We start from the raw sequence: 17486 nt of genomic DNA, 5'->3' as shown, positions 1-17486 counted from the left end.
ATGCAGAAAACGTAGCAGCATGGTAAGATGACAAGTACTATTCTTAATGGTTTAACAGTATCCAAAGGATTATAATAAGGTAGATGCATTAACTTGAGTGCAGAAAGCAGTGCAATAGATAGAGACAAAACCCACTGTTCAGTTATATTTACTTTTCTAGTCAGCTCTTCAATTTCTTGAGCAGCAAGAAAGTTCTATATATTATGAGCAAAGCTCTTTAGGATCAAGGCAGCCTAAGGTAATCAGAACTTGCTTCAGCTGATCAGCTGGATCAGCTTTATTCATAGCTATGACAGAATAGATATTCTGACTCTATATACTGATTCTTTCAACATAGCTATCATTCTCATATGGAGAATTGGTATTATTCATTCAGTCCAACAAATCTTATCAAATACTACATGCTCAGGTCAAAATTTTGTGCATACTGCTGTTGGATGGTTGTAAAGGTTAGAAAGTCTACTAATTTTCTATTCCATACTAAATAAGTCAAGTGTAGTCAAGTTGTATCAGTCTTAGAGTAATAAGAGTATTAAGAAGTAACAAATGGTTGAAGGTAATTTTAAACAAGACCTTTTAGCATTTACAACAAATGTTAGAATTTATAAGTTATCAAAGCAAAAAGAAAAGAAAAACTAAATCCAGATACCAGAAAAAATTGAATCTAAGGTGAAGAGTTTCTTCAATGAAATGGATGTGAAAACAATAGTCTTGGAATACAAGAATGTTAAGGTGGAGGAAAATATGGCAGAAGAGAAACATTAAGAATGAGCTTGTTGAGGAATTTCTCAACCAGGAGGGAGGTCCCTGATACTGGAGGTCAAATGAAGGAAGTAGCCAAGTTGAAGAGAAATAAAATTTATTAATACACTAAGGAATCTTACTGTCTTGCAGCAGCTTCAATTTCCTAGGATACAGATTGGGCTTGTGTAGCTTTTTCAGGCGTGCCTAGAGTACATAGCCCATCAATAATAGCATTCTGTGTGTACTGACATGATGCAGTCTGATCTTATAAAGAATTTAGTTTGGGACATCCCTAGATGCATGTTGGGTGCAACATTTGAGGGTCTTGTAGTTTCTTGTGTTCAACCTAAGCATGATGGAAGTAGTTACATTAGGTGTATAGTGAGTCTGTAGAAGAATGGGGGCAGGAGTTAATTCAGGCAAACTGCATGATCTGATAACAGGGTTGCTTTTTCTTCCCAATTCTATTGACCTCAAAGATGAAGTGCAACTCTATCTTTGCAAAGATGTCTATCTATCCTTTTCAAGGATACAGATCAGAGGTGTCAACCACACAGCCCACTGGCCACTTTGCAGCATGCAACACTCCCAAGTGTGACCCAATCCAAATTAAAATATAATTTGGAAATCGTTAATGAAACAAATAAAATAATGTGTATATTGACAAAATTAATGTTCTCAGAACGTACATATTCATTCATTTCTTTATTTTCTTAAAACAAGTATTTCAGTGATCTTGCCCTTGGTTCTCCTCCCCTGTACCTCTACACTCTCATTCTTGGGGTTCTTTCTCACTCTCTTGACTTTATCCTCTCTGAAGAGGAATCCCAATTCTCTGTTTCTGCCTCAAACGATTCCCAAAGCTCTACTCCTTTATTTCTAGCTGCTTCTTGTATTATCAACTTAGATATCCTGATGACATTTCAAGTTAATAAAGTTTTTATAAACAAAAAGATGTTTCCAACCCAAGCATTTGCTTTTTGATAGACAGCAATAATAACCTGTTGCAACATGATTTTCTCTAATGGATAGACCCTTGTGTTGGACTTAGTCAAATCCAAGTTAATCTAGAAAAATAAGCAATATCTCTGACCTGGTAAGGTGACTTTAGACAAAAATTTTGTGTGTCTTCTCTAATGTTCTGTATGAACCACTAACAAGATACTAGTGAGACACAGGAAAGTGCACAAAGCACAAGTACATATCATATTAAAGAGAATCTAAACATGTTTCTATTTGTCAGAGGTAAAGAAGAAATTACAAAAGGAAGTCTACATTGTCGTAATATAAGACAGGTGTCTAAGAAACCAGCTCTTCAGGTCATCACTTTTTAGGTTATTTCTCTGTGTGTGTGTGTTTGTGAGCATGTGTGTGCTTACACACAATCGCACATGTACATGTGCATTTTGATCAGGGATGAAATTTTAACATGTCAAAATTCATGTAACAAATCACAAATTCAAAACATAAGATAAAAAGTATACCCTGGCAGGTTAATAACATTTTTAGTAATGGTATTATATAACTATAGAAAGTTCTAGTTTTTATATCTATAACCAGTGAGCTAAATATCTATTCCTAATTATTGAACAGAGAGAAAGTAATGTTTCCACAATGAATGCACAAGTTAGGAAATCTGTAAATACTGGCATATTCCAGGATTGCTTTTGATTTGATGCAAATATCTTCTGTTTTTGCTGGTACTCTGTATTCATTACTTTCCCTTTCTTCTGTCATTATTTGACAGATGAGTCTTTCTGAAAAGATAAAATGTTCTGTAACTGAACTGAGCCGATGAAGAAAGATCTACCATATCTCTCTTTCAGACAGTATTGACTTAATAATTTGATTTCCTGAGATGTAAAAGTATCAAAATTCTACTTTAATGAATGACCATATAACTACTTTACTGTAATACTTACAAAAGTAGTTTTTATATGTGATTGAATGCTTTTGTGACTTTGCTGCACATACAAATTAAAGTGTAAATTATAGGTATTTTAATGCAAATATATATAAACTTCTAAAATAAATATTAAATGTTTTATAGTATTACAACCCTTCATATCTATTAATTAAGCAAATGTCAGGTTTAAGATAATATTTCTGAATCATTTAGCACAGTGCCTGGCATTACATAGTAGATGCTTAATAAATGCTTATTTCCTTTCCCTCTCTCCCTTCCTCTTTCCTTTCTTCCTTTCCTTTCTTCCTTTATTCTTTATATCTTCATTCCTTCCTTTCTTCCTAATCTCATTCCTTCTGAACATAATTAATGTTGGCAGAGCTAATTTGTGTTTTATTTTGAAAGTTTTTTTCTGTATAGGCATAACATAATATGTATGAGGTGTATGATGAAGAGTACTAGAATGATAACTACATTTTAAATCAGCGCATTGTAATGTCTTTAAAAGGGAGTGAAGATTGACATAGTCAAGTGACTTGGGTTCTCCCAATTTTGCTCTTGTTAGCTTGTTAGCTGTGTGAGCTTGGATACAATATTTAATTTCTCTGTGTTTCAATTCTTTCATTGGTAAAATAGGAATGTGCATAATATGTTTGTGTATAGTGTACACTATAGTATATAGTGTACACTATAGTACAGGATAAAGAGCACTGACCTTATAGTTGGGAACCTCTGTTCAGTTTACCAACAATATGACTTACGTCAATGTCAATATCAAAATGTTTCTCTATACTTTAGTCTTACAATCTGTAAAGACTATAATATTTGCCATATGTACCTTACACCTGAGGAGTAATTTTGAGGCTCAAAGGAGATGTGTGCCAAAGCATTATATAAAATATGTCAAATGTCAGGAGAAATGAAGGTACCATAACATTTATTAAGAAGTATTTTTAAAGATTAGAACACTTTCACTAAAAACCAAGAGAATGTGTAATTTTGTATCCCACACATATGTCCCCTACTCTCTTGTGACATTGTCACCGCCCTGGTGCATGCCCTTCATCACCTCACTTCAGGACACTTGGAGTATTCTTCTGGTTGGTGTTCATGTTTCAAGTATCTCCCCACTCCAGTCCATCCTCCTCCATTCATCTATCAATGTGATCTTCCTAAATCACAGATCCACCTTTTCATTCCATAAGCAGTGGTCCCCTAAAATCATCCAAACCTTCTCTTTGACTTTTTAAAAATTTTTTATTAATTTATTTTGATTTATCAACAATCACTTCCATATGCTTTTGAGTTTAAAATTTTTCTCCCCCTTCCTCCTCACCACCCCAAGACGGCACACAATCTGATATAGGCTATACATATACATTCCTATTAAACATATTTTCACATTAGTGATGCTGTAAGTAAAAATTAGAACCAATAGAAGGAACCACCAGAAAGAGGAAACAAAACTCAACAGAAGAGAAAAAAAATAGCAATTCAACTTCCATAGCTCTTTCTTTGGATGTGGATAGCATTTTCCATCACGAGGTCTTTGGAGATGTCTTAGATTCTTGTACTGCTGGGAAGGGTTAAGTTTATCAATATTAGTCATCGCACAATGTGGCTGTTATTGTGTACATTGTTCACTTGGTTCTGCTCACTTCACTCAGCATCAGACCATACAAGTCTTTCCAGGTTTTTCTGAAGTCAGCCTGTTCATCATTTATTATAGCACAATAGTATTCTATTACATTCATATACCACAACTTGCTCAGCCATTCCCCAATTGATGGACATCTTCTCAATTTCCAATTCTTTGCCACCACAAAAAGAGCTGCTATGAATATTTTTGTACATGTGGGTCATTTAACCATTTGTATGATCTCTTTGGGATATTCTCTTTGACTTTTAAGGCCCTATATAAGGCTCCTTCTTACTTTTCTAATCTTACACATTATTCCACTCAATATTGTGTGATTCAGCAACACTGAACAAGATACTCTAATAAGATACTCCATTTCTCCATCCTGTGCATTTTGACTGGCTATCCCCAAGTCTAGAATTCTCTCCCTCCTCATCTCCATCTCTTGGCTTCCCTGGATTCCTTTAAGTCTCAGCTAAAATCCCACTTTCTGGGGCAGTTAGGTGGCACAGTGGATAGAGCACTGGCCTTGGATTCAGGACCTGAGTTCAAATCCAGCCTCAGATCAAACACTTGACACTAGCTGTGTGACCCTGGGCAAGTCACTTAACCCCAACTGCCTAAAAATAAAATCCCACTTTCTGCAAGAAACCTTTTCTGATTCTTCACAATGCTAGTGCCTTCCCTCTGAGGTTATCTCCAGTTTATCTTAAACATGCTTGTTTTCAGGTTGTCTCCACCACTTTGAGGGAAGGTACTTTTTGCCTTTCTATCTCAAGCACTTAACACAGTGACTGGTATATAGTAAATGGTTAATAAGTGCTTGTTGACTTGATTAAACAAATTATTTGGCTAAAATTTTGTATTGAATATCAAATGTTTTACCAAATCATACTTTAAGCCATTGACTGTACTCTCTGGATAAAATAGTGTAGTTTTTCAGCAAACGTCCCATTTTAATTAAATTGCTTTTCTGTGTGATAAATGTAATCAAATCAAAGTATATATAGCTCATAGGATCTTAGCTCTAGAACTTATTGGGTCCTTATCGGTGCTAGTCTATTCCTCATTCTACAGATGAGAAAATTGAGGCTACAGAGGGGAAGTGATTTGTACAAAGTCACACAGATAGTAATAGGGTTAGTATGTTATCGCAGGTCCTTTGACTTCAGAACCAGTGCTATCACTTTAAAGCCTGTATTTATTCAGTATTTCAGTCAAGTCAAGATATGTGTACATTTTGAAGTGTTACACAGATGCAAAATACCCACTTTCTACTTGACTTGTTTTCTCTATTTAAAGTGACTGGTGCAGTAAAACATTACTCAGTTATCTGTTCTTTGTATGTGCATCTACTTATTTTTGTGCTTACTGCATATTGGTTGTAGGAGTCTCTGGGGATATCTGGGCATGGTAGCACTTATTTGTAGCCTCTACTATTGGTGGATTATTCCACAAAAATAGAATGTTCCCTAGTTTATGTAAATTAGCTAACAATCAGCTAACTTTAATGCTCAGGGCTGTGGGGCTGACTCAATTCAGATGAACACATCCAATCACTGGGCAAACAGGTTAGATTTTAGGTTTTAAACAAAAAAGCAAGGAGTAATTGACACCTACAAATGAACACCAAGTAGTCTTGGATTATTTTGGCAAGGGAGGGATCCAAAGCTTCATAATGGTGCTTATGTTTCTCCACCTCTATCACTACCCCACCCCAACTTATACTTGTGAAGTGCTAACTCAGTGCCTGGAAAACCTTCATATACACAAATATCGAATAAAGGCTTTACTTACTAATATAACTATTTATGAATGTTATAAATATTAATGGATATATATATATGTATATATATAGTCTTATAGCAGAAAAAAATAACAATTTATGTTCCTCAGAGAGTAGGTAGCACTTGTTAACTACAAAATTCTAAGCAAAACCATATCCTGCTTATATAAGAAAGGGATACTGAACTACAGAGACCAGACATCATAGAAATCATTTCATTAGTCCAAATTTAGTTGTGGTGCAGACTGGTAAAAAGCTGACTTGAAAGGAGCCATTTGATATTCTGGATTTTCCTCATTTTTGATTGAATTATTATGATACCTATTAATTAATCACAAATAACAAACTATGTTTACTTTTTAGGTGCATCTGAAGTTTCGCCTAGTCTCTTTGGCTTATTGCTGCCTACCTTTGGCATCCTAGCTTTTTGGGAATTCTAATGGTAGTGGATATCTGCTATCAATGTACAGTTGTGAATGCTCTTCAAATCTTTAAGGACTACCATTCTTTCTGATTCCTGTGGCACTATCCTAAGCCAAATCAATTATATATTTAAAAAATTTCCCTGCTGGGTTACAGTAAATTCAAGGACTGAGGCATCCAGGAACCCATTCATCTAATGAATACTCTTTGGGATGTATACAAAATGATTTTAACTTGTTACAATATGCCTTATAAAACTCTCAAACTGATTTGTGACAGTTGCATGATTTGGTCAATAGAGCAAATTAATTGTTAACATCCACTAATATAGATTGTATAGTAAGAGTAAAATCACCATCCAAGGGTGCTTTAATAACAAGTTGTGAAGTATACTAGAGATTGAAACATTAATTTATGTGATAAATGTAAGAATAACTTGATCTGTTTGTATTCTTCTATATGTTTTGTGTCCTATGTATTTTAGAACGGCCATATCATTCACGATACTTTGTTTTTGGAGGCACAGTCAAAGCAAAACATTGAATTCGTCTTGTAGAGCTTTCCCCACCCTAGAAATGCACATTTTAATATTTGAAGCATTTTGAAAGCAGTCTAGTTATGAAGGTTTTTCAGTGAAAGTATAAACATTTGAATTATCTAATAGCACTGGATTTTTAAAAATAGAGTAGTTTTCTAAATAGTGGTAATTTAGATTTTTTGTCATACTGATGATAAATTCTACTTTCAAGTTATTTTATTTTATGAAACCTCAGTTTTGTTTTTTAGCTAAAATTTTAGTTAGCCTTTTCATTCTTATGTGGAATTCTGATTCTGAATTACTAAATACTTTTATTCTTTTTTAAGATGTGAGAGAAGATTGGAAATGAATAATTGTTATTCATCAGAAGCACAAAAAGGAGTCAGATTACAATGATTTAATAACATTATTCCTTCTTTTCAATCCTTCATTCCCATGTATTAACTTCCTTTTGTCAAGGTATGAAATTAGGCAATTAGCTTTGGGTATGAAAAGCTTTTAGTATTCTCTAAAATGATTTCTGAGAAAATTTCCCACTTTGATGGAATACTGAAAAAAAAAAAGGCTAAGGGGCACCAAAACAGCATACCAATATTTTTGTTTGTTTTTTTTCTTAAGAATAAAAGAACTTGGATATCTAACAGTAGCCAATAATGTTTACATTCTGACTGTGTCTTAAGAGTTTTTGTTAGTGAGTTTTTATAGATTGTGAGAAAAAAAGAGCATTCTTTTATTTACCTTGGTAGGTTCAAAATATTGAGTGTGAATGTGGAAGAAACTCACTGATAATGAATCAAGTTTCTCAAGTAATCGTGCTTCAAGAATAATAAGCTCTGAATCATATTTTACTAGCATATCCTTGCTAGCTAATTAAACATAGAGTTTATCTTTTTAGGATACATTAGTCATTAAAAATATTTATAAGAAGTGAGATTAGATCTATTACTACTTTACACCCCTTTCTTTAAATTGTATAATTTTTGTACTGTATATTTAATGTAAATGTTAAAGTCTTCATTATAAAAATAGTAATATTGCATTCATTTGCTTCTAAGTATTTGTTATTAGAGACTTTTTAATAAAATAAGTAAAATGGATAATTTCCCACAGAGAGAGACTCAGCAATTTTAAGATCATTATTAAGTTGCACAAAACATAAAATTGGTTGGGAGAAAAAAAATCTTCATATCTAAGAAAAATTAATACTCTGTAAGCTTTTTGCACATGTTTGATTTTTTTATTTCTCTCTGGGTTTTCTTATTCTAATGTGACCCATTTGGACATTTTTATATAATCAACAGTACATTCTTTTGTTTGATACATGCTTGCTTGCCTTTTTCTTATCCTAATATATGATGTTTAGTTTTTTTTTTTGCATGGAGTAATTATAAAAGGTAAAAGAAAACAAAGAGTTTAGGGATTTAAAAAATATCGTAAGGATTAACTACTTCACAATAGCTCACATAATGATCATGTAACTTTGCTTTGTTATTGTTCCACAAAATTATACTAATTAATTGTGATCTTACGTTTAAACCATTGCCAACCCAACTAATGAGTTATCTGTTTTAAGACACAAGGTTCTTAATTGCAGTTTATATAGATATAGACATATTTGTTGTTTCTTTATATTTCAGGAAAGATGATATTCATAGTTTTATTTGATAATGATGATGCTTGGATATTTTTTTTAGTTATTTTTTATCATTTTTTCAATTGAGTAGACTAAGACTGTGCTTTGTCCTTTCTATGAATGGAAAATAAATTATAATGAAATAAATGTATCATTGTTACCCAAGATATAACAGCTGTCCTTTCATTTAGTTTTGATAAGCTGAAAATTCATTGCTTAGAATTGTCTCATTACAAAGAGAGAATGTATGTATGTGTGCGCGTGTGCATGCACATGTGTGTGCATTTCCCTCATATATTTATCTAAAGTACCAAACACAGTGTCTTCAACATTGGAGTCTTGCATAAATATTAACTGATAGTATTTGGTCCCACCATAACAACAACAGAATCACCCACTTCCATGATGCACACCATGTATCTATACCTGCTTCTTTCAATCTGTTCAAATCTATTAATAGCTTCAAAAAGTGATCTTCAATCCTGCTCTGCTTTGTTCTGCTCTGATTCTTCCTACTTCTCTGACTTAACACTTGAAAACTCTTGGCCAAAGTCTCTCAAAGGTCAAAGGAAAAACAAACCCAAGAACTCTGGAAAATGTACACCCATGTCCATTTCCTAGCTTATTCAAGTCTCTCTAGAATCCTTTTACCCTGATTAGGAATCTTAGAAACCTGTGTTGCATGGGTGTCAATTTTTTTTTAAACCCAAACAAATATTAGCTTTTTGTGGTAACTGTTGACTTAGCAAGCCAATGCAGACACTCTCTGATTTCAGTTTGGCAAATTATTCTGTATTCCAACCTCCTTTCCATTTTTTTTTTGGTGTGTTGGTTCTGTTTTACCCTGAATTTTCATATTTCTCACATCTAATCCTGTAGAGTGTAGTGAAAGTGTACTGAATGTAAAGTCATGGGACCTGGTTCAAATTTTAGATCTGTTACTTACTACCTATATGACCTAAAACAAGTCACTTGACATTTTTCTAAGGTCCATTTTCCTCAAGTTTAAAATGAAGGGATTGAGATGACTGGCTCTTGATGTCTTTTTAAACTTAAAAAAAAAACAAATTTTCACTTTCCTATCTATGAAAATTTTGCTAATTTCATTTAACCCTCCACAATGACTTCAGCAAGAAGAAGTTGAAACCTTTTTCTTGGTGATCTCATTTATCTGGTATGTGAATCACCTTGAGCCCCACATCCCTCATCTGAAAAAGGCCAAAAGTCTGGATTAGCCAATTAGGAAAAAGATATTTTGGCCCATTCTGAGCTAACATACCATAATGGTTCACATGCTCTCTGAGTGAACCCCAAAATTAAGCTGATTGGGAGCATTCTTCTGCTTATGATTGATAATGATATGACCAGGCACTTTGAAGCAGACATTATCTTGATTAGTAGCACTTCTCTTCTCATTTGATGAACACTATCCTGTTAGGACATTCATGTTTTATGACATTCCCATGTTTGTGGCTGACAAAGGACACCAGCATCCTGCTTCAAGAAGGGAAGGGGGGCACACTTCCTTGCTCTATGGGTATATAGTCTCCTTCAACTGGCCTTTCTTTGAGTTTATTTCCAAATGACTACCATGCATTCAATATGCATATCCGCCCTCTTTAAGAGAAATAAATATGTGCATACATCCTAATTTTGTTTGTCTTTCTTAGAACAAACTCTGTAAGGTTGACAGTTATGGTGCCGTGACTTAGACCAGCCACTGGAGCTTGGACTTATGAACAATTCATAGGAATTGTTCTCCTGAAGGCTTTCCATGAGAGGTTAGATTATTTTTTAAAAGAGGAAAAGTGTATGACTTTTTTTTTCTTCTGTGATCTCAGCTCTGGCCAAGTTGGGGTCGCAGAAAAAAAGTTAGATAAAGAAGTTGGAGCTGCTAAAACATCTTAGCAGATTCTGGAAGCTTTGAGATTAATCATTAAGGAGTTTGGAAATTAATCATTATAAGATTGCAGGAGAAAACTCTTGAGACTTTGGGGTAATTCTAGAAACTCACCCCCTGCTGAAATACCTCCTCTCAATTCTGATCACTCAGCATTCCCTACTCCCTCCCACTGGAATCAAGAGTGTATCTCAGTACTAGCATTGTAAACAGTATCATGTTTTCCCTGTTAACCCCTCTTATCTCAGATCAGATTAAGAAAAGAGAACGCTAGAGAATTGTAGGGGAAACTTGAACTACCCTTCCCCACCTGGTAGAAGGAGGTGGGGCAGCAGCGGGGCCCCACTGGCAGTGACCCCAATGGCCCTATGCCCCCGAGCAGCCTGCTGTCCACCCCTCTAGGAAAAGCCTGGAAGTATCACCCAGATGCAGTACATCTTGGCCACTCTACCCCAACTACTGCAAGTGTCCCCAGCCCCAGCAGCATCTGCAGCTGTGAAGAAAGGGAAAGGGGGACAGGTCAGGCCTTATGGCCAGCATTCCCTGAACCCTGCCACCAAGAATTACCACTACTAGGAAGGCCCTGGCACCAGCCACCCCAGCCACTAGGCAGTGCCTTCTGCTGCATCCCCCAGCACCCAGCTGCCTGGGAGAATCTGGGTGTCTTTGGCAGAGCCTAGTGTGACAGTACAACCAGCCAGCCTCTGCCCTTGGTAAGCCCACCCTTATCTGTCCCAGCTACAGAAATATATCAGCTATGTAATTTATAGCAGGTTATTTTATCTCTGTTTGCCTCATTTCCTGATTTGTAAAGGAAAAACAATAATGGTGGTTGTTGTGGGATCAAAATGATACAATGATTGTAAAATGCTTAACACAATGACTGGCATATGTTAGGAACTACATTATTATTATCTCTAATTTAATGTAATTTATGACATTCCCATGTTTATGGCTGACAAAGAACACAGGCATCCTGAGTCAGGAAGGGAACAGGTGGAGGATACTTCCTTGCTCTATGGGTATATAGTCTCCTTTAACTGGCCTTTCATTGAGCTTATTTCCAAATAACCACCATACATCCGTATGCATGTCCACTCACTTTGAGAGAAATAATAATGTGCATACAGCCTAATTTTTTCTGTCTTTCTTAGAATGAACTTTGTAAGGTTGACAAGTGTTAATGATATTTTATTGAATGCAGCTTAAAATGAAGATACTTTTTTAAAAAATTTATTTAAAACCAATATTTTTGTTTAGAATTTTATTTTTTATTAATTAATTTGTTTTTAGTTTTCAACATTCATTTCCACAAGATTTTGAGTTCCAAATTTTCTCCCTATCTCTCCCCTCCCCCCACTCCAAAATGGTATACATTCTAAATACCCTTTCCCCAATCTGCCCTCCCTTCTATCACTCTCCTCCTTCTCTTATCCCCTTCACCTTCTGTTTTCCTGTAGGACGTGATAGATTTCTATACCCCATTGCTGATATATCTTATTTCTCGTTTGCATGTAAAAACAATTTTTAACATGTTTTTAAAATTTTGAGTTCCAAATTCTCTCCCTTCCTCTCTTCCCACCCACATTCATTGAGACGGCAAGCAATTTGATATAGGTTATACATGTGTAGTCATGAAAAACACTTTCATAATAGTCATATTATGAAAGATTAACTATATTTCCCTCCATCCTATCCTGCCCCTCATTTATTCTATTCTCTCCTTTGACTCTGTCCCTCCTCAAAAGTGTTTGCTTCTGATTAACCCCTCCCCCAACCTTCCCTCCCTTCTATTATCACCCCCTCTCTTATCCTCTTCCTCCAATTTTCCTGTAGGGTAAGACAGTTTTCCATACCCAATTGAGTGTGTATGTTATTCCTTCCTTAAGCCAAATCCAGTGAGAGTAAGATTCACTCATTCCCTCTTACTTCCCCCCTCTTCCTCTTCACTGTAAAAGCTATTTTTTTTTGGCCTCTTTCATCTGATATAATTTACCCCATTCTCTCTCTCTCTCTCTCTCTCTTTATTCTTCTCCCAGTACAATCCATTTTCACTCCTTAATTTTATTTTTTAGATACCATTCCTTCACATTCAACTCACCCAGTGCCCTCTGTGTGTGTATGTGTGTGTATGTATATATGTGAGTAAATATATATATGAGTAAATATATATGCATATGTAAGTATGTACATACATAATATATACATATATGTGTATACATGTGTGTGTGTATATATGTGTGTGTATGTATATATATATATATATATTTTTTTTTTTTTCCCTCCAATTACCCTAATACTGAGAAAGGTCTCATGAGTTACAAATATCATCTTTCCATGCAAGAATGTAAACAAGTGAACTTTAATAAGTCCCTTATGATTTCTCTTTCCTCTTTACCTTTTCATGCTTCTCTTCAGTCTTCTATTGGAAAGTCAAATTTTCTATTCAGCTCTGGTCTTTTCATCAAGAATGTTTGAAAGTCCTCTATTTCAATGAATTACCATTTTTCCCCCTGAAGAATTATACTCAGTTTTGCTGGGTAGGTGATTCTTGGCTGTAGTCCTAGTTCTTTTGCCCTCTGGAATATCATAGTCCAAGCCCTCTGATCCCTTAATGTAGAAGCTGCTAAATCTTGTGTTATCCTGACTGTGTCTCCACCATACTTGAATTGTTTCTTTCTGACTGCTTGCAATATTTTCTCCTTAACCTGGGAACTCTGGAATTTGGCTATAATATTCCTGGGAGTTTTCCTTTTGGGATCTATTTCAGGAAGGGATCAGTGGATTCTTTCAATTTCTATTTTATCCTCTGGTTCTAGAATATCAGGGCAGTTTTGCTTGATAATCTCTTGAAAGATGATATCTAGGCTCTTTTTTTGATCTTGGTTTTCAGGCAGTCCAATAATTTTTAAATTCTCTCTCCTATATCTATTTTCCAGGTCAGTTGTTTTTCTTTTTTTTTTTTTTTTAATTTTATTTATTAATTTATTTTGATTTATCAACAATCACTTCCATATCCTCTTGAGTTTAAAATTTTTCTCCCCCTTCCTCCCCACCACCCTTCCCAAGACGGCACACAATCTGATATAGGCTATACATATACATTCCTATTAAACATATTTACACATTAGTGATGTTGTCAGTAAAAATTAGAACCAATAGGAGGAACCACCAGAAAGGGGAAACAAAATTCAATAGAAGAGAAAAAAAAATAGCAATTCAACTTCCATAGTTCTTTCTTTGGGTGTGGATAGCATTTTCCATCACAAGGCCTCTGGAGATGTCTTAAATCCTTGTATTGCTGGGAAGGGTTAAGTTTATTAATATTAGTCATTGCACAACGTGACTGTTATTGTGTACATCATTCTCTTGGTTCTGCTCACTTCACTTAGCATCAGACCATACAAGTCTTTCCAGGTTTTTCTGAAGTCAGCCTGTTCATTTTTTTGGGGAGGGGGGGCAATTGGGGTTAAGTGACTTGCCCAGGGTCACACAGCTAGTAAGTGTCAAGTGTTTGATCTGAGGCCGGATTTGAACCCAGGTTCTCCTGACTTCAGGGCCAGTGCTCTATCCACTGCACCACCTAGCTGCCCCGTTCATCATTTCTTATAGCACAATAGTATTCCATTACATTCATATACCACCACTTGCTCAGCCATTCCCCAATTGATGAGCATCCTCTCAATTTCCAATTCTTTGCCACCACAAAAAGAGCTACTATGAATATTTTTGTACATGTGGGTCCTTTAATCATTTGTATAATCTCTCTGGGATATAGCCCTAGAAGTGCTATTGCTGAGTCAAAGGGTATGCACATTTTTATAGCCCTTTGGGCATAGTTCCAAATTGCTCTCCAAAATGGTTGGATCAGTTCACAACCCCACCAACAATGCATTAGTGTTCCAATTTTCCCACATCTTCTCCAACATTCCTCATTTTCCTGTTTTGTCATGTTGGCCAATCTGATAGGTGTGATGTGGTACCTCAGAGTTATTTTGATTTGCATTTCTCTAATCAATAGTGAGGTAGAGCATTTTTTCATATGACTATAGATAGCTTTAATTTCTTCATCTGAGAACTGCCTGTTCATATCCTTTGACCATTTATCAATTGGGGAATGGTTTGTATTCTTATAGAGTTGACTTAATTCTCTACGTATTTTAGAAATGAGGCCCTTATCAGAGAGACTGGTTGTAAAAATTCTTTCACAATTTTCTACCTTCCTTCCAGTTTTAGTTGCATTGGCTTTGTTCGTGCAAAAACTTTTCAATTTAATGTAATCAAAGTTATCCCTTTTGCTTTTTGTAATGTTCTCTATCTCCTGTTTGGTCATGAATTCTTCTGTTCTCCATAGATCTGATAGGTAAACTATTCCTTGCTTTCCCAGTTTGCTTATAGTATCAGCCTTTATATCTAAATCATGAACCCATTTTGACTTTATTTTGGTATATGGTGTGAGATTTTGGTCTATGCCTCTTTCTGCCATACTCTTTTCCAGTTTTCCCAGCAGTTTTTTTTTCAAAGAGTGGGTTCTTATCCCAGAAGCTGGGGTCTTTGGGTTTATCAAATAAAAGATTACTATAGTCATTGACTACTGTGTCTTGAATATTTAACCTATTCCACTGATCCACCACTCTATTTCTTAGCCAGTACCAAGCAGTTTTGATGATTGCTGCTTTATAATACAATTTAAGATCTGAAATAGCTAGGCCACCTTCATTTGTTTTTCTTTTCTTTAGTTCCTGCATTTCTTTTTGTTAGTTCTCTTGATATTCTGGACCTTTGTTCTTCCAAATGAATCTTGTTATTATTTTTTCTAACTACATAAAATAATTTTTTGGTAGTTTAATTGGTATGGCATTAAATAAATAAATTAACTTAGGCAGAATTGTCATTTTTATTATATTAGCTCAACCTACCCATGAGCAACTGATGTTTTCCCAATTATTTAGATCTGATTTTATTTCCATGAAAAGTGTTTTGTAATGGTGTTCACAGAGTTCCTGGGTTTGTTTCAGAAGGTAGACTCCTAAATATTTTATAATGTCTACAATAAGTTTAAATGGAATTTGTCTTTCTATCTCTTGCTGTTGGGCTTTGTTGGTAATATATAGAAATGCTAATGATTTATGTGGGTTTATTTTATAACGTGCAACTTTGCTAAAGTTGTTTATTATTTCAAGTAGTTTTTTACTTGATTCTCTAGGATTCTCTAAGTATATCATCATGTCATCTGCAAAGAGTGATAGCTTTGTTTCTTCTTTGCCTACTCTAATACCTTCAATTTCTTTTTCTTCTCTTATTGCTAAAGTGAACGTTTCCAGTACAATATTGAACAACAGTGGTGATAATGGACATCCTTGTTTCACCCCTGATCTTATTGGAAATGCTTCTAGTTTGTTCCCATTACATATGATGCTTGCTGAAGGTTTTAGGTAGATGCTATTTATTATTTTAAGGAAGACTCCATTTATACCTATGCGCTCCAGTGTTTTTGAAAAGCTTTTTCTGCATCTATTGAGATGACCATGTGTTTTCTGTTAGTTTTGGTGCTGATATGATGGATTATGCTGATAGTTTTCCTAATATTGAACCAGCCCTGCATTCCTGGTATAAATCCTACCTGGTCATAGTGTATTATTCTTGTGATAAGTTGCTGTAATCTATTTGCTAATATTTTATTTAAAAATTTTGCATCTATATTCATTAGAGAAATTGGTCTATAATTTTCTTTTCTGTTTTGACTCTTTCTGGTTTAGGTATCAGCACTGTATTTGTGTCATAAAAAGAATTTGGTAAGACTCCTTCTTCACCTATTTTCCCAAATAGTCTATATAGTATTGGAATTAATTGTTCTTTAAATGTTTGATAGAATTCGCATGTTAATCAATCTGGCCCTGGAAATTTTTTCCTAGGGGGTTGATTAATGGCTTGTTCGATTTCTTTTTCTGAGATGGGGTTGTTTAAGTATTTTACTTCCTCTTTTGTTAATCTGGGCAATTTATATTTTTGTAAATATGTATCCATTTCACTAAGATTGTCAAATTTGTTGGCATTACAGTTGGGCAAAATAGTTCTTAATTATTGTTTTAACCTGGAAAGACTTGTATGGTCTGCTGCTAAGTGAAGTGAGCAGAACCAAGAGAACGTTGTACACAATAACAGCCACATTGTGTGATGACTAATATTGATAAACTTAAATCTTCCTGGCAATACAAGGATTTCAGACATCTCCAGAGGCCTTTTGATGGAAAATGCTATCCACATCCAAGAAAGAACTATGGAAGTTGAATTGCTATTTTTTTTTCTCCTCTGTTGAGTTTTGTTTCCTCTTTCTGATGGTTCCTCCTCCTGGTTTTAATTTTTACTTACATCACTAATGTGAAAATATGTTTAATATGAATGTAACTGTATAGCCTATATCAGATTGTGCACTGTCTTGGGGAGGGTGGTGGGGAGGAAGGGGGAGAAAAATTTTAAACTCAAAAGCATATGGAAGTGATTATTGATAAATCAAAATAAATTAATAAAAAATTATTGTTTTAATTTCCTCTTCCTTGGTGGTAACTTCACCCTTTTCATTCTTGATACCAATAATTTGGTTTTCTTCTTTCTTTTTTTAATTAAATTAACCAAAGATTTATCTATTTTATTGGTTTTTCCATAAAACCAGCTTAGTTTTATTTATTAGTTCAATAGTTTTCTTAATTTCAATTTATTAATTTTTCCTTTGGTTTTCAATATTTCTAATCTGGTATTTAATTGAGGATTTTAATTTGTTCTTTTTCTAGTTTTTTTAGTTGTATGCCCAATTCATTGATCTCCTCTTTTTCTATTTTATTCATGTAAGCATTTAGTGATATAAAACTTCCCCTAAGAACTGCTTTCACTGCATCCCATAAGTTTTGGTATGTTGT

The 17486-nt window shown here is 34.6% G+C and overlaps 1 protein-coding gene across 2 annotated transcripts in view; it reads left to right on the top strand.

The window, feature by feature from the left end:
* The window catches only part of CNTN1 (contactin 1), a 274708-nt gene extending 267536 nt beyond the window's left edge, over window positions 1-7172 (top strand). For both annotated transcript variants that reach the window (XM_027844389.1, XM_027844390.1), the window contains one exon: window positions 6439-7172. In XM_027844389.1, coding sequence (XP_027700190.1) covers window positions 6439-6515 — 77 coding nt within the window. In that variant the 3' untranslated portion in view covers window positions 6516-7172. The remainder of the gene's footprint in view (window positions 1-6438) is intronic.
* Window positions 7173-17486: the final 10314 nt, after the last annotated feature.

Source organism: Vombatus ursinus, unplaced genomic scaffold (assembly GCF_900497805.2).
Source record: "Vombatus ursinus unplaced genomic scaffold, bare-nosed wombat genome assembly UNPS02014941.1, whole genome shotgun sequence".
NCBI classification, from domain to species: Eukaryota; Metazoa; Chordata; class Mammalia; order Diprotodontia; family Vombatidae; genus Vombatus; species Vombatus ursinus.
The sequence above is the reverse complement of the archived record's forward strand: the minus strand, read 5'-3'. Positions and strand labels throughout refer to the sequence as shown.